At 36.1% G+C, this 21177-nt stretch overlaps 1 protein-coding gene across 1 annotated transcript in view; it reads left to right on the top strand.

The window, feature by feature from the left end:
• The window catches only part of MYO9A (myosin IXA), a 282854-nt gene that overhangs the window by 70378 nt on the left and 191299 nt on the right, over positions 1-21177 (top strand). Inside the window, exons 3-7 of the mRNA XM_019659575.1 lie at positions 3064-3158; positions 7135-7197; positions 12159-12258; positions 14588-14644; positions 19719-19816. Coding sequence (XP_019515120.1) covers positions 3064-3158; positions 7135-7197; positions 12159-12258; positions 14588-14644; positions 19719-19816 — 413 coding nt within the window. The remainder of the gene's footprint in view (positions 1-3063; positions 3159-7134; positions 7198-12158; positions 12259-14587; positions 14645-19718; positions 19817-21177) is intronic.

A 21177-nucleotide genomic window follows, 5' to 3' on the forward strand; every position in this document is an offset into this window, starting at 1 on the left:
AGTGTCACTGGCCCTCATATGTGGGATCCGAACCGGGGCCCTCTGGCATCCCAAGCGAGTTCTTAACCATCGCGCCACTCGGCCGGCCCCTGTTGTCCTTCAATCTTAGTTGTGGAGGGCGCAAGCTCAGATCTAAGTCCAGTCACCGCTTTCAACCTTAGTTGCAGGTGGGCGTAGTCCAGCATCCCATGCGCGATTTGAATCGGCAACCTTGTTGCACACTGAGCCACCTGGCCTCCCGTTCGCAGCTCGCTGCTGCTCAGCTCAAGGTGCCATGTTCAGTGTTAGTGGAGGGGGGTAGAAGGGTGCATGGCCCACCATCTCATACAGGCTTCAAACCGGCAACCTTGCTGCTAAGAGCATGCGCTCTCACCATCTCAGTGACAGCTCAACTCGGGCGCAGCTCATTGGCCCTTGTGGGAATCAAACCGGTGACTCTGTTGCTCAGAGCTCATGCTCTTAACAAACTGAGCCCCTTGGCTGGCCCCCATTTCAGATCTTTTCAAAGCCCCTTTTGTACATGTTAGTCACCAGCTTTTCCTTTTAAGTTGTTACCTCTTTTTTGCCCCATCCTCTTACTGCCACCTTAGGCAGTTGCGAGAACAATTACCTGTGATTGTTTCAAACAAACACACATGAGGGAAAAGGCTGTTCTCAATGGGTGATCGCCAAGTCAGGTCAAATAAAGATAGCTCTTTGAGTGGGGTTTTCCAGGGAAATGACATATAGATCAAATTATGAAAATTATCTCTGGGACAGGGCTTTGGCTCTGACTCTGGTCTAAGCCTCCCAATGACTTCTAGGCTGCCTTTTTTTTAAAAACTGTAATTGTAGGGTGTTGGTTTTCTGTTTAGTGTGGAGCTAGGAAGAGGGAGATGGTAATCGGATAAGTTAAAATGCCACAAAGCCTGTTTTTCTTACCAAGATTTCAGCTATGTATATTGATTAGCTGTTCCTCTACAAACGATTATTTCAAGCCGTTGGTTAATTTCCAGAGTCATCAAAATGCTGAATTTGCAATTTTTGTTAGTCTTATTTCATTTATGTTTGGGAAAGGCTTTTCAGAGATTTTTACTTCATCATTTTTTCTGATTGCACTCTCAATTTTCTCAAGAGATTGAAGTATTAAAAAATATTTTATATATTTACTCATGTGGCTGCCACTTCTGTTTTCCATTCCCTCTGTTGATTCATATTTGAATATGATATAATTTTTCTTCATGAAGGACTTCCTTCAATGTTTCCTGTAGTGTGGGTTGGCTTATGATGAATATTTTCAGATTTATAGGTCTGAAATTGTCTTTTTTTGCCTTCATTTATTAATGGTTAACTTTTAAAAATATTAAAATTAAAAGAAATAACCTTGCAGAACAATTCTATGAATTTTAAAACATATTAATTTCTATAATCATTTATATACAACCTGGATACAGAATAGTTCCACTAACCATAAAACTTCCTCACATTATTACTTATCTTTTTTTTTTTTTTATTGAGGAATTGGGGAAGGGGAACAGTGTTGGGGAATTGGGGGAGGGGAACAGCCAAGTTGTTGTCCTTCAGTCTTAGTTGTGGAGGGTGTCAGCTAGCTCAGCTCCAAGTCCAGTCACACGGCCCAGCTCGAGGTGCTGTGTTCAATTCAATTCAATTAGTTGCAGGTGGGCGTAGCCACCATCCCATTTGGGAGTCCAACCAGCAGCCTCATTGTTAAGAGCACCCGCTCTATTCCCTGAGCTACCCGGGCGGCAGCTCAGTTCAAGGTGCCGAGTTCAGTCTTAGTTGCGGGTGGGCACAGCCCACTATCTCGAACGGGCAACCTTGTTGTTAGGAGCACATGCTCTCACCAGCTGAGCCATCCTGACACCTGTTGGCAGCTCAACGGTAGCTCAGCTTGGGCCCAGCTCACTGGCCCATGTGGGAATCGAACCAGTGACTCTGTTGCTCAGAGCTCGCACTCTTGAGTCAACTCTTAACCAAGTGAGCCACTCGGCTGGCCCTATTCTTTGTCTTTATACCTTCTGCCCTCCCATATATTTCCATAATTCATGGGAAGTACTTATCTTTTTTCCATTGCTGTTGTTTTTTGGTTTTCAAAATGTCATATAAATGGAATCATACAGTATAGTATGTAAAGTTTTAAGACTGGCATCTCTCATTCAGCTGTATGCCTAGGAGATTCAAGCTATTGATTGTGTGATTTCAACTTTTAAATTTCAATTTTAATCAATTTTATTGAGATATAACTTACAATAAAGTACAGACATTTAAAATGTACACTTCAGTGGTTTTTGATAAATATATGCACCCATGTTACCACCATCATGCAGTCAAGCTATAGAATATTTTCATTATCCCTTGCGTTCCTTTGTAGACATTTTCTAACCCACCTCCATTCCCAGACAACGTCTGATCTGCTTCCTGTTACTCTTGTTTTGCTTTTTCTAGAATTTTATACTACAATATGCACTTCTGTGTATGGTTTCTTTCCTTGGCATAATGTTTGATATTCATCATTGTTGATGTCTGTACCAGTTCATCTTTTTTGCTGGATAGTATTTCATTGCATGGTTATACTTTAGGTAACAGTTGAAGAAAGCTATATATTTTTTATTATTTCAAAAATAGTACTCTATCTTTGCTTTAAGTTGATGTCATAAAGTGCAGTACATTATGTAATGAAACTTCATTTATACTATTCTAAAATTGTAATTATTTTTTACCTAGCCCCTTTTTATTTCAGTTTAGAAAGATTAAAAAAAAATACATATATAAATATGTTAAGAAATTTCCTGACTTTAGAATGTGAAATTGAAATCTGAATTTTAATGAACATTAAAATTTTTAAATTAAGTTTTATTTTAATGAATTGCATAAAATACTGCCTAATTGGTTTTATTTCAATTATTAGTTGCTTTCCTTTACTTTACCTGAACTATATCAGTCTGAAGGTATAAGTGAATAGCTTTTCTGCTCTCTGTTGTATTTTGTCTCTGAGCTGACCTAAGTAAGTAGGATTTTCCATTTTTTAAAAAAGAAATTAATGAGAACTGTTTATTTTGACAGGCCTTTGGAAATGCAAAGACAGCTCATAATAACAATTCAAGTCGTTTTGGCAAGTTTATTCAAGTAAATTACCAAGAAACAGGCACTGTACTTGGGTAAGTGGCAATAGTAGGGTTCGGAGCATGTTTGTATTTCCTTTATAAACCATAGATTGTTCATTTTCTCTTTACTGAGAATAGTACCAGTGATGTCTACATTACATTTTTTTCCTCTCAACTTTTTTTTTTTTGGGGGGGGAGTTCAAACCTGAAAAAAGTTCTAAGACTAGTAGTGTAACACTCATATACACCCTTAACTTAGATTTATTAATCGTTAACAATTTGCTGCTTTTGCTTTATCTCTCTATATTATTCATGCATTCATTTTTTGAAACTGTTTTTGCGTAAGTTGGGCATATAACTTGACCCCATAATTACTTTATTTTCTAAGCAATCCCAGCCACTTTTTCCTACATAACGCTATTATTATACTCAAGAAATTTAATTTTGTTACACTACTTCGTATTATACAGTCTATGATCAGAGTCCTCTAGTTGTGCCAGGAATATTCTTTATAACTTTTGTTTTTAATTAATAGGCTTTATTTTTAGAGCAGCTTTAGGTTCATGACAAAAATAAGTAGAAAATACAGAGTTCCCATATACTTATTCACGGTCCCGCAGTTCTCCGTATTAATAACATCTTGCATTAGTGTGTTTCATTTGTGTTGTATTTTCTTTGAGCTTTGACAAATGTAGAAAGACACAAATTCACGCTCACAGTGTCATACGGGATAGTGTCATGGCCCTAAAAATCCTCTGTGCTTCTCTTGTTTATCTCTTCGCACTCAGTAACCTTTGGTAACCACCTATCTTTTTTTACTGTTTCCACAGTTTTGCTTTTTTCCAGAATGTCATATAGTTGGGATCATATAGTATCTAACTTTTACAGATTGTATATTCATTGATTCTTAAGACAGCTTCATGCCTTGGGAATGGCAAATGTTTATTTTCCCATTTTATTCCCATAATGAAATTCAGTTTCTCCTAGTTAAGTGACTACCTAAAAAGGTTAAACTTTCTCTTATATCAGTAAAAAGCAAAAATCTTCACCTTGAGTAGTAAGTCAACAAATACATATTGAACATTTTAAACTTTAACATTAAGTCAACAAATATGAGGTGTGATAAAAAAATATGGTAAATGTTTAAATTTTAAGAAGTTTCTTATAGTTAAAGACAAATTGCCATTAATCCCCCTTTAAATACTCCCTCTTGCTTTGAACACACTTGTCCCATTGTTCTTGCCACTTTCTGAAGCAGTTCTGGAAGTCCTCTTTCGTGAGTGTCTTTAGTTGTGCTGTCGTGGCTGCCTCGATGTCCTGAATCGTTTTGATTTTGGGGAAGAGCCAGAAGTAGCACGGTGCCAGATCTGGTGAATAAGGTGGATGAGGACACACCGTAATGTTTTTATTTCACAGAAATTGCTTTACCAGAAGCGACATGGAGCGTTATCACGATGTAGGATGAACTAAAGACACTCACAAAAGAGGACTTCCAGAACTGCTTCAGAAAGTGGCAAGAAAAATGGGATTAGTGTGTTCGAAGCGAGGGGGCGTATTTTGAAGGGGATTAATGGCAATGTGTCTTTTACTGTAATAAATTTTTAAAATTTAAACATTCACTGTATTTGTCAATCACACCTTGAATATGTTGCACATTTTTATTTTTCACTTTATCATTCATTAAGCAAACGTTTATGGAGTTCAGTTTGAGTACCAGGCACTGTGTTAAGTTTGAGGATGTAAAAACATGTAGACATGTTTCCTGCCATTAAAGTTCTCAGTCTCTTTGGGAAGATAGATATTTATATAAGCTGATTACAGTAAATGAGATAAGTACAATGATTGTATGTGTCTGGAGGAGTTCACACAAAAAAGGTGATTTTTATCTTGGATCTTGAAAATTTGCCACGCAGAAAAAGTGGGAAATCACATTATCTATTGAGGAACTGGCATTAGCTAATGAAGGGAATCATGGTGTACTTGAGGAGGTAGGTTCAGTGGCTAGTAATTATGGGTACAGAGTTGGTTTCACAATGGGAATAAAGCCCCAATGTTTATAATTTATCCTCTTGACACTGGGAAGGAGATTTAAAAAATTTTATAAAAAAATATCGAACACACACAAAAATAAAGAGGATAGTACATGGAACTCCCACCCAGATTCAGTAGTTATCAAATTTTGCCATATTTCCTCATCCCTTTTCTTTTTTTATGCCAATGTATTTTAAAAAACCATCCGAGATGGACGTAACGTAATTGACCCCTATGTACTTCAGTATAAGGAGCAAATGGAAGTAGAGGAATAACATGATTAGATCTTATTTTACAGGCAGGTAACTCTTATATAACTCATGGATTAGAGAGGAGGAAAGAGATATGCAGGAATATGCTGGTGTAGTTGAAAGAGAGAGCCTTTGAAGTTAAAATAGACCTGGGTTCAAATCCCAGTTCTGCTGTTTTACGAGCTGCACAATCTTAATATCTTTGAATATCATTTTCTCCACTTGTAAAATAGAGGCAGTGATATTTGCTATGCATGGTGAGTGTTAGAATTTAACACACTAGTTTATGTTAGTTCCTTTCTTCCATTTTAGACAGGTAAGATCCTGTTGAGTAGTTTAGTCTAGAGGTGATAACGGTAATTAAGAAGTGATAAATTTCAGTTACTGGTGGTAGTAGTGGCAATGGGTTTGCAAAGATGATACATTTGATTTTCATTTTAATGAACGAATGGAATCTACTGGACAGAGAGTGGGAAGAGACTGCAGAATTAGAAGTAGAGGGAAGACCATGAACAATACAATGAGGAGTGAATGTCATGCTTGAGGGAATAGCCTGTACGTGGGAGTGAATAAAATATAGAATATGTAGGGAGAGGGAACTAAGGGAAATAAAAGCTCAAGGGTCAGATTTTTACCCCAAAGAGGGTTGTGTGAAGTCATTTGGATTCAGTAGTACAGCTTTTAAATTTACAGAATCTCTTTCTCTTGTTAGAGCTATCTGATTGCTGCAATTTGGGTAAGAGGTATTGGAGACTTGAAGTGTACAGACTGGATAAAAACAATAACATCAGGAATACAATTCATGTTTCAGTTCCTCATTACTTCAGGATAAAGTCAGTTCTTCTGGCTCATGGTATATTGGTCCTTCTTGATCTAGTCTACCGGCCTATCTCATTCTCTAGCCATGTTAACTAATTATCTTCCCTGAAGTTCATAAGTACCCTCCTTCTTTTATGCCTTTACATAAAGGCAGTTCTTGCCTTATTCTGCTCAGTCTTTCAGATTTCAGAGTCATTTACTCAGCCACTTACCAGATATGTTTAACGAATGTTTATTATGTGCTGTGTACTCATTCTCTGTGGGAATTCTTCCTTATATCCTTTTCCTTCTTGGATTGAATCTTATGTGTTTCTCTTGGTACATCTATAATACCCTGGTCATTGCTCTATAAACCCTGTCAACTCAGTATGATAGCTGTTGGTTTACCTATTTCCTGCACTAGTTTGTAAGCCCCTTGAGAACAGGTAGTGTATCACTTATTTCTGTATTTGCACAGTGCTTAGCACAGTGCACAGTTAACGAATACTTATGGAGTAAATCAGTAAATAATAAATAAATTGATTCCAGAATGTGGCAGTGGCATGAGTATGTAAAGAAAGTATGTCTTTGAGCCTTGTTTACTAGTCTGGCTGAAGTACAGTATCTGAAAGAATGTATAGTGTGTATATGAACCTGGAATAAAAAGTAAAGACTTACGTCATGGGAGGTGCTTGTGTGCTGTGCTATGTTTTGAACTTCTGACTTTATTTTGCTTTATTGAAAGCAAACAACAAAACAAAAACAGACTTATGAGTTCATGAATTTAACATGGATAACACTATAACAGTGTCCATAACGCAATTATAATGTTAAATATACTACAATGATCAGGATAGTATTCTTTATACTTTTCCATTTTCTCTGAAAAAATATTTGTATACCTTATATTAAGCTTGTTATTTATATCAACCAATTTATTTTTCTTCTAGTGCCTATGTTGAAAAATATCTACTGGAGAAGTCCAGGCTCGTTTATCAGGAACATAATGAACGGTACATATTTTCATTTGTATAATTAGATCAAGTTAACATTTGTATAATGCAGACTGGCTTTTAGGATCTTTGTATATTATCACTTTTAATTCAGTTTATATCATGCATAGCTTTACATATAATTGCTCTTTCTGTCATGGCAGAACAGTGTATTTTTTCTGAGGTTGCTAGGAGATTTTTTTAATGGTGTACAGAACTGTTGCCCTTTCTAAATTCTAGGCAAACTATCAGAACAAGAAAACTGGTATCTTTGCCCTCTTTGTGAGAGCATTATGCCTTTGGACCTTTTTCCATGTCTTAGTGTTCTTTCTCTAACTTGAGAAAAATTTTTAATAAAGTTCTTAATTTCATTATAATATTGGGTTGTTGGAAAAGTCATGACGCATTTTTGCAACAAAAAACAGAAAAAATTACATCATGACTTTTCCATCAACCCAATATTTGAGGTGTATGGGACTTCAGAGATGCTATATGTAACCTTCAGATGAAGAAACCAAATACTGGAGAGGTGAGTGATTTGCTTCATGTGACAGGGAGACATAATGAAGAGCCAGAATTTGAAGTTAAATAGACGTACATATTCAAATATTGAATATGCCATTGGCATCTCATTTAACTTCTCTGCTTCTTAGATATTTATTTTCATTTTACAGATAGAAAACTATCCTAGAGTTGTTTAGAAGATTGAATTAAATAACGTTTATAAAATGCTTAGTGTGGTCCTTACATATAATAAAAGTTCAGTAATTAACTAACGTTATCATAATGAATTACCTGCTAAGTTAGGACTAGAACTCAGACTTTTCTGTTAACTTTTTTGTGGCTAGCAGATGAGAAAATAGGAATTCGAGGTGTTTCAAAATGAAGGAAAGAGTTTGAGGAAGAGAATAGCTTCATAAAGACTTGCAGAGCTAACAGGTAGAAGGTTGTTAGTTACTTTTTCTAACTCCTTTTAGTAGACTGAGTGGTAGGGAGATAAGCCTGGTTTCCTTGGTTTTGAAGAATCAATGGGAGGTGAAGATCCAGAGCTTATAAATTGATTCTCTGTTACGTTGCTGGATTTTATTTGTAGATGTATATATAATCCTTATTAAATGTTTCCAGATTTGGCTTGCTCGTATTTTGAGGATTTTTGTCTCTATTCATAAGGGATATTGCTATAAATTTTTTTTTTTTTGAAAACTCCTGATATCTTTGTCTGGTTTTGGTATCATGATAATACTAGCTCGTAGAATAAGAAGAGTTTGTGAAAGATTGGGTAATTCTTCTTTAAATGTTGGGTAGAATTCACCAGTGAAGCCATCTGGTTCTGGGTTTTTATTTGTGGGAATTTTTGATTAGTTCAAACACTTTAGTCATCATAGGTCTCGTTAGACTTTCAGTTTCTTCTTTAGTCAGATTTGGTAGTTTTTGTCTTTCTTGGAATTTATCCATTTCATCTAGGTTATCTAATTTGTTGGCAAAAATATTGTTTATAGTATTCCTGTATAATATATATTTTTTATTTCCGTAAGATTAGTAGTCATGTCCCTCTTTTCATTCCTTAATTTGAGGTTTAACCCTGTCTTAGCTTCTTTAGGCTGCTGTAACAAAATACCATAGGCGGGATAGCTTAGAAACAACAGACATTTATTTCTCACAGTTCTGGAGGCTGGGAAGTCTGAGATCAGTGCACCAGCATGGTCGCATTATGGTGAGAGCCCTCTTCCTGGGTCCTCACGTGATGGAAGGAAGGGATAGGGAGCCCTGTAGGATCTTTTATAAACAGCACGGATCCCATTCATGAGGGTTCCACCCTCATGGCCTAATCACCTCCAAAGGGCCCACCTCCTAATACCATCACCTTTTGGAATTAGGATATCAGTATAGAAATTTGAGAGGTACATATTTAGACCATAGAAACATCCACCCTCTTTTGGGTAAGTTTAGATAAGTTTGTCAATTTCCATGATCTTTTCAAAGGACTGAGCTTTGGTTTCATTGATTTTTCTTTTTTCTTTTTCCATCTTACTCCCAATTTTATTTCTGCTCTCGTGCTTATTACTTTCTTCTGCTTGATTTGGGTTTAGTGTTCTTTTTTCTCTCTTCTAGATTCTTAAAGTGGATGGTCAGGTTATAGATTTGAGATCTTTTTAAATATGGGTTTACACTTATAAATTCCCACTAAACACAGCTTCAACTGTTTTTCTGTTTTTTAGTATGTTGTATTTTTTTCTTTTTTTTAAAGATTTTTATTGGGGATTTGGGGGGATGGGAACAGTGCTGGGGGATTGGGGAAGGGGAACAGACAAGTTGCTGTCGTTTTTTGTTATTCAATCTAGTTGTGGAGGACGTTGCTTCACTGGCCCAAGTTGGCACCATCATTGCGCTCTTCCCTGGCGAGGCAGATCAGTCGCCGGCTTCTGGACGGCCGCTCACAGCGGCTGCTGGCCGCTCACGCTGGCTGCTGGCTATGCACGGTAGCCCATGGCAACCCACTGCCACAGGGGCTGCAGCCTACGCCGTCGCCAGCGACTCACGGCAGCCCAGCTCCAGGTTGAGCTGTTGTTCAGCATCTTAGCTGTGGAGGGCAGTGTCACTGGCCCTCATATGTGGGATCTGAACTGGGGCCCTCTGGCGTCCCAAGCCAGTTCTTAACCATCGCGCCACTTGGCCAGCCTGAGTATGTTGTATTTTTATTTTCATGCAACTCAATGTATTTTCTTTTTTATTTTTTTACTTTTAAAAATTAAATTTATTAGGGTAACATTGGTTAATAACATTATAAGGGTACTTTATTTTATTTTATTAATTTTTATTTATTGGAGTGAGATTGGTTAGTAATGGTATATAGGTTTCAAGTGTACATTTCTATAATACATTGTCTATATAGTCTATTGTGTGTTCATCATCCAGAGTCAATTCTTCTTCTATCACGGAATATTTGACCCTCTTTACCCTGCTCTACCACTCTTCTCCCTTCCTACCCTGTGGTAACCAATAAACTGTTTTCTGTGTCAATGAATTTTTATTTGTTTGTCTTGTTTGTTGCTTTCAGTTTTATATCCCATATATGAGTGAAGTCATAGGATTCTCGTTTTTTTTCTGCCTGATTTATTCATTTAGCATAATAATCTCAAGATCCATCCATGTTGTCGCAAATGGCAGTATTTCATCTTTTCTTATGGTCAAGTGATATTCCATTGTATATATGTACCACATCTTTTTTATCCAGTCACCTATAGAAGGACATGTTGGTTGTTTCCATGTCTTGTGCATATGTTGGTGCCCACATTAAGCATGTGTTGGTGTCTACTTAATGGTGTCCCACTGATCTCTGATACTATATTCTTTTTTATTCATTTTTCTTCATTTTTCTTTCTGTTCCTCAGACTAGTCTCAAGTGACCTATCTTCATGTTCATTGATTCCTTCTTCTGTCTGTTTCTTGTTTGTTTAGATCTGATGTTGAGCTCCTCTAGTTTTTCATTTTTAGCTGTATTTTTCAAATTTAAATTTCCTTTTTGATTTTTTTGTTAAGTTCTGTATATTTATTGATAATTTATTTGATGAGATATCATTTCATATTTCCCTTTAGTCCTTAAAATATGGTTTACTTTAGTTCTTTGGATATATTTAAAACACTTGATGAAAACTCTTGTCTAGTAAGTAATGTCTGGGCTTCCTCAAGGATAGTTACTATTGATGTTTTTTCTTCTTTTTGTGTGCTATACTTTCTTGTTTATTTGCCTGCCTGATCAATTTTTGTTGAAAATTGGACATTTTTAGTAATCATGTTAGGCAATTCTGGAGATGAGATTTTCCCTCTCTCTTCATCTTTGGTTGTTGTTTTTGTTCCTGCTGCTTTTTTGACTCTTCTGAAATAACTTTGTTAGCTCAGTATTCTTTTCCGAGTAGGCCATTGAAGTATATCTGCTTGGTTAGCTAATGGTTAAACAGAGATTTTCTTAAATGCTTGGAAACAGCAAGTTTCCTAGTCTTAGACTCAGGACTGTGAGTGTGTATTGGGCCATGCCTTTCATACGCAGGCAGGCATTTTATAATTCTACCATAACCTTTACTTTCTGCTTGTGTAGACCTTAATAGTTAGCCAAAAGTGAGAGTTTGGTAGCTCCTCTGGTCTTTGCTGAGTTGGGAAGCAGCCCTGGGCATGTGCACAGCCTTATGCATGCACATGGCGACCTGGATTCCCAGGAAAGTATTACTTTTTTCTTTTAAGTTTTTGGTTAGCCTATAGTTAGCCCCAGCATTTACCCACTGCTTCAGACAACAATATGTAAAAAAAAAAAAATGCCTATAATTGTTTACTACAAACGCCTTGGGGGAAAGATTTTCACACTGGGCTAACTTTGGGTCAGGTCAAAAAAGACAGCTTTGAACATGGCTTCTTCCAGGGAACCACCAGACAGTTCAAATGATGCTATTTTTCAGGTAATGAGCCTCTGAATCAGCTCCAACCCCATTCTGCTTTCTTTTGGATACTCTCAGGCCTCTGGTGTTCGCCACAATTGTAAGCTATTGGTTTTGAAGGCTACAGTGGATTTGGACAGTAGGAGATGGAATAGGACAAGTTAAAAGGCCACAAAGCTTACTATTTTTACTGAGAAATCAGCTGTTTTTCTTATGCAAACACCTCTGGATTGCTATAAGGTTTTGGTTAATTTCCAGAGTTCTAAAAAGTTGATGTTGACTAGTTTACTCATTTTCTGACTGGTTTTTGGAGGAGGGAATTTTCAGAGATCATAATTTTGCCATATTGCTGCCTTCATCCCTCTTTTCAATTCAGCATCCAAAGCATTGTATTGTTTTTATAGTACTTAAATATTGAATTTTTCACCTCTGTATTTAAAAAAGTGAAGCAAAGCTGAAATATTTGACTAAAAAAATTAATTTTTTTTCTCCTGTTAAATAATAACCATAGATCATGTTCATTATAAAGCCATACTTCTTTGTTCCCAACAGGAACTATCATGTATTCTATTACCTCCTGGCAGGAGCAAGTGAAGAAGAGAGATTAGCATTCCATCTTAAACAACCAGAAGAATATCATTATCTCAATCAGGTAAGAGTTCATGAAAAGCGTTTTGAAATGTAGGGCATTATTAAATTTTAGCTCTTGAGAAAAGTTTTTTTCCTAGTACTTTTCCCCCCAAATCTGGCAGTGGATATTAACTAGCATTTTCATACATGCAATCTAAAACTTTGTGTGATGCAGTTCTCCAAGTTAAAAATTATTATTACTCTCATGAGTTTTAAAAGATTACTTATGTGTTTGCCTTTTGCTTTTTGAGAAACTCTTTAAGAGAGTAATAAAATATTTATAGGTATCTCTGTGTTAGAAAAATGTTTTACTCTTTTCAAAGTGATTTACCTTTTACAGACCACGCATGTTAAATGCTACTAATGTTTAATGTTTGTCCTTTGCAAGGCACTACTTGAAACCTTATATGCATGTTTTGAAGTCTAATACATATACCTCTTTGCATGATAACTGTGATACTGACTTAGTATGATTATTTTTATAATTTAGTGAATGATTCTATTAAACCCTCAATATGAACTTCATCAAAGGAAATGACTTAAGAGAATTTGTATTTTTCCTTGAAACTCACAATACACTCCTAAACTTCCATAAACAGTATAACAACTATTCATTACATTGGTTTCTCTAAGTTTATTATTCCTCATATTAGCAAAAATTCTAGAACCAATATTAATGGAATTGATACAACAGTAGATCATTTGCATAACAAATTGTCTCATGTTTTTAATTGAGGCAAGATGTAATGTCTGTGGAAAGAAATTACTTTATGGTAATTTAAAAATCCTTATGAATAAGCAGAGTGACACTTTGATAATGGCTCAAAGATTTTATCGTGTATTTAGGGTTATGAAAGTAACATTTAAAGACTTTTCCCAAGATACACAGCATGCTGTATAACTGATGTTTTATAATTTTGAAACAACAAATTTATATAAACGAACATAACTTTGTATATAGTGTGTGTGTGTGTGTATTTGTTCCACTGTCTATATGTCCATTGTTTGTGTATCCTCGTGTCTTTGTGTCCTAATAATGTCTGAGTGTCACAGTGTTTGTGTATATCCCAGTGACAGTGTATCCAAGTGTCAATATGTTTTAGCTTTTGTGTGTCCTAATGTCTTCATGGCCTGGTGTCTTTGTCTTCCAGTGTTTAAGTATCCCAATGACTGTATGCCTGTGTGTCCCAGGGTCAGTGTTTGTGTATCCCGGCATCTGTGTTTCCCGATGTTGGTAATTAGCACTCTGTGCAGATGTCAGTGTCTCTGTGCCCCGGTGTCTGTGTCGCAGTGACTGTATTGAACAGTGTTCATGTGTCTTAGAAGTTGTTTATATCGCCGTATCTTTGTTTTTCCAATTTCAGTATGTCCCAGTGGCTGTTTCCTAGTGTCTGTGTGTTACAGGGTCTGTGTGTGTTCCAATGACTGTCCCAGCCTGTATGCTTCAGTAGCTGTGTGTCCCATTGTCTGTGTATATTATATTTCTGTGTGTCCTGTTGACCAACTGTGCTTATGTTTGTGTGTCCCAATGTGCCCTATTGTCTCTATATAATAATAATTATTTCCCAGTGTCTGTTTAGCTTATTGTCTTTATGTTCCAGTGTAGTGTATTTCCTGATGACTGTATATCTCTGGGTCTGTGTTTTCCTGGTGTCTCTGTAAGCCCTTGTGTGTGTGTGTGTGTGTGTGTGTGTGTGTGTGTGTGTGTGTGTGTTTCTGTCCTAGTGCCTATGTACTCCAGTGTCTGTACATCCCGTTATTTATGTGTCTTAACTGTGTCCTGATGTATTAGTATATTGAGAATTTCAAAATTATTTGAAATATCACTTTGTGATATAATACTAGACATTATACTGTATAGAATTAAGTAGTTTTTTTTATATATATATAAAAAAACGTTGATTTAGCTTCTGAGTTTTTTCCCTTCCCTGTTTAAACTATTTGCATTATATTTGGGTGATTAAATATTTTCCTTTTTGTAAAGTAGTAATTGCCCATAAGTGAACTGATAATTGTTAATATTAGAGAAATTCCAAGTTTATTACTGTGAACCAGATCTTTTTGTAATCAGTGTCCATACCATACATATTCTTGTCATAAGGTTAGTATTTGTAGAATACGAGACTCAGCAGTTAATAAAAATCTCAGAGTCACTTGACAGTAGCAAGCATGGATTGGTTCTAATAATATATAATCTCCGAGAATGTGAATGCTTACCTAGTTGTTTTATACTACTATACAAAATAACTGTCTTTGAATAGCAGCAGTGATATCTGATCACTATGTTTAAGAGATAATTAGCCAAGTATAATAACCATTACTTCTACCTAACTAATCTGCCTTACTTTCAGATAACAAAGAAACCCCTCAGACAGAGCTGGGATGATTATTGCTATGACTCTGAGCCGGTCAGTACATGCACCTAAATACTCTGTGTTCCTGTTAAAGGACTTTTACCTTGCTCATTTGCATCTATCTTGTGACATATTAGGTTGTCGGAAAAGTAATGACGTATTTTTTTCTGTTTTTTGTTGCAAAAATGTGTCATGACCTTTCTGACAACCCAATAGAAAAAAATCAGCTGACATACAAACAGTCTAGGAAAGAAGATAAATCAGTGTTTAATTTTTTTGAATTGATTTGCATGTATATGGTTTCTTGATTAAAAACCAGTCAATTTCCATATTTTTGGATTTTTTTCTGCTAACATTTAGGCTATATTCAGTATTTATTTGACAAATAATAAACAAATTGCATTCCTGATTTTAGCATTGATGTGGATCCTTATGAACTACAGTTTTTTTTTCCCTTGACATTTATTTTTTTCAATTATTTTTTAGTGGTTTCATTACACAAATAGTATTCATTCTTTATTTTTAAAAGTTACATCCTTCCTGTTTTATGTATCAGTTAACAGTCTTTAATAGACTGAATACATATATAGTTTTTCTTTGAATTTTGTAATAGCAAGAGAGGCTACAGCCTTTATAATTTTTCAAAAATTTAGAATTGAAATTCGTATAAATAAGATTATTTTACATTTTAAATTGTGATTTAAGGGCATATATGAGTATGATGTGATATAAAATGACTAGATAAATTTAGATTTATTTGTTATATTTTATAAGGGCAAATATATAATCATAAAAAGAGCACAAAAAAATCTTTTCCCTTCCTTTCAGTTTGCAGTTAGGTCAGATGTAAATGGCTGTAAACAAGCACTCATCTGTATCTATTAATTAACTAATGAACTAATTTTTTAACTAGTCATTCTGGAAACACAACCTCTTAGTGTTTGCTTTAAATAACCATGACTTTAATTCTTAACTGCATGTGATTACAAACTCCACTAATTATAAAACTAGTCTGTTTCAGAGTTGAAGAAGACCAGTAATTATGGACATTAATTTTTTTTTTGGACAAAGTTTAATTGCATTACCATTTCATAATCAAGTAATTTATGGTTTCAGATTTAACACTTTGGAAAATAAATTTTAGGCATTTAAATTTATAGATTCTGATCAATTTTGGTAGAAAAATTTTATGCGGTTTTGCCACTGTTGATCTTTTACTTAGTACACCAAGTGACTGAGCCTCATTAGGAAGTAGGTAGGAGACCTGGAAACTCATGGCCATTATGAGACTTGATTACAGATAATGGTCTTTATCTGAACTTCTGTGAGTATTAAATTAGACAGTGCTTCTAAAATAGCTCGGTAGAGTGCTTAAAACTTAGTAAGTGCACAGTAAATGTTTCCACCATTGCTGCCACCACTGGAATCGTTACTCATCATTTCCTTTTGGAAAGACTGTAGCCATACTCTCCTACTCCCTTAAGATCACTTCAGTTGGTATCCTCCTGCTTATTGTGTTTTCAAAGCTATTATGGTTTGAACTTTAATTTCTGTTGCTTTTTCTCACATGTTAATTAATGCAAGCAAGCAACCTGAGGATCTTTTGGTGTGATCTTTCCTCTTAGCTCCTTCTCACAGTGTATTTTAGGGCCAACTAAACTTCGTTTCCCTCTGAGTTGTTAGAACTTACGTGCCTAGCATTATAGAGAGAGGGGATTGTTGCATTATAGAGAGAGGGGATTGTTAAGGACTGTGCCACTTGTGTTATATTACTTACCATACATTTTATGGGATTGTATAAATGACTCCAAGAGGAACTATAGTGAGAAAATTGCTTTTAACAGGGGACCTGGTGTTGCCCATGTATGGTGATTTAATTCCTTTTAAGGATTACTCTATTTAATAAGCTCAAGCAATTAGTGTTGCATGGGACAGAACAGAGGATTTAGAATTGGGTAGGTTTTGGTTTGGCCAACCCTGTCATTTAGGTGAATTTTTTTTACCCTCTGAGTCTGTTTTCTCCCTTATAAATGTTCATACAATTATATATACATGCCCATAATTATCTCCTTGTTTGAGGATTTAGTGAGATTATATATGTTGTGACTCTCATAGTGACTCCCATATGTGGAAGATATTTAGTAAATGCTAATTTCCTCTTTTAAATGGTAATAAGCTATTTTAATAGTTCTATCTTAAAGCTGCTGTTTAATAACTTCAATGTAAAGGGGTAGTCTCACCTAATCTTTTTATTTTTTTGAACCAAGCTTTGAATGATTTTAGGGCCCAACTGTCCGGCAGAGTTTTAATGAGAATTGTCATTCATAATAAATTTCAGGATTCTGTCATGTCCACCATGCTGCAGAGGGATTAGAATATTGTCTTGTTGAGACCAAGGTCACACCCTGGTCCTTACTACCTTTATAGGAATGCAGACATCTGTGTAAATACCCAACAGCTTATTTCCCCATGGCATAGACCTGCTGCAGTACAGGTGGGCCCTGATGCAATGCGGGCAGGATCCCTTGAATCCATAGTGTTTCCATGTCTCTCTGAAGTACCGTATTTCCCCATGTATAAGACGCACGCTTTTCCGAAAAATTTGGGGTCTAAAAACTGGGTGCGTCTTATACAGTGGTTGTAGATTTTTTTACTTGCATTTCCCACAAGTGATGAGGAGGCGTATGAATTTTATGATGAATAAAACTTGAGTTCAATAACTTTATAGAATACATTTTTTTTTCAAATTTTGGGCCCCCAAATTAAGGTGCATTTTATACATGGGAGCGTCGTATCCGTGGGGGAAATATGGTATTTCTACAGCATAAAGACTCTTGCTGCTATTTCCTCCCTGACAGTTTATAAGCTTGTGGTCGCTTGTGGCATTACTCCTCACCTGGTGCCAGTCCAGTGTAAGGTCTTGCTGCACAACTTTTTTTTTTCCATTTAAAAACCACTTGAACAACCATATTATATTTGATACATGTAAAATCTTCTGGTAGTAGTTAGTATGATTACCTTTCAAACAAAAAGCAACGGTGGCTCAGAATTGAAGTGACTTTCCCCCATGGTGATGAAGCAAGTTAGTGTAACTGGCTTTCTAGTCAGGTTATTTTATATATGTATGTAGTATATATATTTTTTCCATTCTTTTCCTAAATAATCCATTGTATCTTTATGAGCTCTCAAAGTCAATTATTGTGACTTATGTCCTGCACTATCAACTGGTAGTTATAAAAAGTATGATTTTTCTAAACATTCTAAAAAATATAGACAACAGAGAAAAAAATGTCTAATTTGATTATATCCTTCACTTGCTTTCCCTCATACCCACATTAAATGCCTACTGCATGCTGGGCTTATCATGAGCACTTGTAAGTGAGAAAGGCTTCTCATCATCCCATACAAAGGGAAAAAAGGCTGATAGCATGAGAGAACAGCTTGGTGTGTGTGGGGGAGTATGCAGTGGCATGTTATCAGGTAAGAGCTTGAGTTGAATTGGACAAGAGAAATCAGCTATCTTTTTTTCAGTGAAACAGGTTTTAACAGTTGTGGATTAGTGCCCTGCCTTATTCTTTGAAATTTACCAGTTTATTTTTTCTATTATGTATACATTATTATATTCATTTGGGGAGCAGATAAGAGCATAATCAGTTATGAGAATCATTGCTCTATCATTGAGTTTACACAAGTGGAAGCATAGCTTTTCCCCCTCCCCACTTGTTATAGAAAAATGTTTACTAAGTTATAAAATGAAAACTGTGGTTTGGGGGGAAGAGAAGCAAGAGCATTTTAAAAAGCTTAACTATAGGTAAAATATATGTTACGTTTTTTAGTGAGTAGGACATTGTCATGGTTGTAGAAATGTGTCTTAAAGTTGCTTACCCAAAATTTTATAGGCAGACAATTAAATGCATGGTTCTCAGAAGGAATTCTTCTTGAAGTGAATTTAGAGTTTTAAACTATGCATGTGTACCTTTCCATATAGAGAATAAACATATTTTTTAACAGCATTCTGAACCTTCATATTTAATTTTAAGCTATATAGATATATTCATTAACTCATTCTTACAGTGTCTGAAGCAGGTTGTACATGGTAGATGCTTGATAAATACTTTTTAAAAAATAAATGAGCATTTATTTCTCAAAAAGGAATGTTTCATTCACTTCAATACTTACTCAGTAATTCAATGATTATGTATTTACTTCAATAATTACCTGCTTCTTGGCACTGACTCGATGTTGGAGATCTGCAGTGAATACAACAGATAGCAGTTCACGCATTTATTGAGTACTTGATAAAACGTTCCGTAGGCGCATAGGCATTAACAAAAGTAAACATGTGTGAGGAGGTTTTTGAAAATATAAGTAATGGATTGTGAGAACATAAGCAAAGGGATTTAAAGACTTATGTGTACAGTGTTAATGTTTCCCTTTTTTGGGAACTGAAGCAGAAGGGTTACTGTAAAAAAGTAATATTTTTTAATCTGGTAGTCCACAACTATTTATACTGACTCATATGATGTGTATTCTTTGCAGATTTTTGTACTTTAACATATACTTATTTCTTTTGCTGATTGATTACATGTTGTTTGTATTATTTCATTAGGAACTATTTATACCTAATATCGGTATAACATAAACATCTTTATATAATACAAATCTAGGCTCCACTTCTCAACTACGTTACTGCCTCTTCTAAAATTTATTTTTGTGTCACAGGATCTAGTTCAGTGACTTGAATATGCGTAGGCATTTATTAAATATTTGTTGAATAAATAACACTTGTTTGTGCAATTTAGCTCTCTTGAGTGCTTTGGGTCTCCAAAGCGCTTCAAAACCACTCAAAATTAAAATTGGTATTAAAAATTACTTTTGAGAATCTTGTCTTGGTGATTGTGAAAGGGAGAAAAAAGGTAACTTACTGATATTTTGGTAGATATGTGTTTAGTTTGCATACCTATAATAAGCTAAGAGGTCTAATGAATTTGACTGTGTCTAAATATTTCATCAGTTCTAATTTTTTTATACATAGGTATACTCATCTAAAATTACTATGTTTCTCGGTGGCTTATGTTAGTTTCCAATAGGGAATCTTGATTCCTCCCCTTTTTTCTTAAATAAGCAGGATTGCTTCACAGTGGAGGGGGAAGATTTGAGGCATGACTTTGAACGCTTACAACTGGCCATGGAAATGGTAGGATTTCTTCCCAAGACACGAAGACAGTGAGTTTATTTATTATATCCTTAAACCCTCAGTAGAAAACAAATAATGATTTGTGTTTCAAAAATGCCTCTTCCTTTGTCCTTTGAAACAGTTTTATTATATCCCTGATCTAGTGCTCCTTCCATCTTAGGTGTTGCTTAGAAAATTATTTTTTCTAAAAGACTTGTTTTGAATTGCTTTTTTTAAAAAAAGATTTTATTGGGAAATTGGGGAGGGGAACAGTGCTGGGGAATCGGGGGAGGTAAACAGACAAGTTGCTGTCCTTTTGTTCTTCAGTCTAGTTGTGGAGGATGTCACTTCATTGGCCCATGTTGGTATTATCATTGCACTCTTCCCGGTTGAGGCAATTGGTCTCTGGCCACTGGAAGGCCTCTCACGGCCGCTCATGGCAGGTCATTCTGGCTGCCGGCCACTTACGCTGGCTGCCAGCCACTCACAGTAGCTCATGGCAGTCCACTGCAGCAGGGGCTGCAGCCTACCCAGTCGCTGGCGACTCATGGCAGCCCAGCTCCAGGTCAAGCTGTTGTTTGCCATCTTAGCTGTAGAGGGTGCAGCGTCACTGGCCCTCATGTGGGATCCGAACCGCGGCCCTGCTGCTCAGAGCCAGCGTCCCAAGCTAACTCCTAACCAACGTGCCACTCAGCCGGCCCTTGAGTTGCTCTTTTGGTCGCGTATTCTTTGTTTTTTTTTTTGAGAATCAGTTGAAAGTTGGAGCTTTTCTTCCTGTAAAATATACATCCATACACATTTGCATATAATTTCAAGAGTTCATGGTGCTCCTGAGGCCCCGCCATGGACCTTACTTCAAAACTGGTGCTTTATAACACTATTTTTATAGTTTCTTCTTTTCAATATTATTGCTTTCTAATTTTATTAGGCATGCATACCTATAAGTAAAACATAATTTTCCCGTGTAAATTTATGTCTACTATTGTACTAAACATACTTTGTTCATTTTACTAGATATAAACAAAATAGAAATGTAAAAAGGTTGAGCTAAAGATGAAGTAAATTATATTTAAAATAAACTATTTAAAATTAAAGACAAATAGGGCCAGCTGAGTGGCACGTTGGTTAAGAGCTGACTTGGGACACCAGCTCTGAGCAGTAGGGCCCTGGTTCGGATCCCACATGAGGGCCAGTGACACTGCCCTCTACAGCTAAGATGGTGAGCTGCAGCAAGGCTGCAGTGGGCTGCCATAAGCTACTGTGTATGGCCGGCAGCCAGCGTGAGCGGCCGGCAGCCGGTGTGAGCTGCCAGGAGCCGCTGTGAGCGGCTGTCCAGAGGCCGGCAAACGATCTGCCTCACCCGGGGAGAGCGCAATGATAATACCAAAATGGGCCAGTGAAGCAACGTCCT

This window comes from Hipposideros armiger, unplaced genomic scaffold (assembly GCF_001890085.2).
Source record: "Hipposideros armiger isolate ML-2016 unplaced genomic scaffold, ASM189008v1 scaffold_302, whole genome shotgun sequence".
In the NCBI taxonomy this organism is placed as follows: domain Eukaryota; kingdom Metazoa; phylum Chordata; class Mammalia; order Chiroptera; family Hipposideridae; genus Hipposideros; species Hipposideros armiger.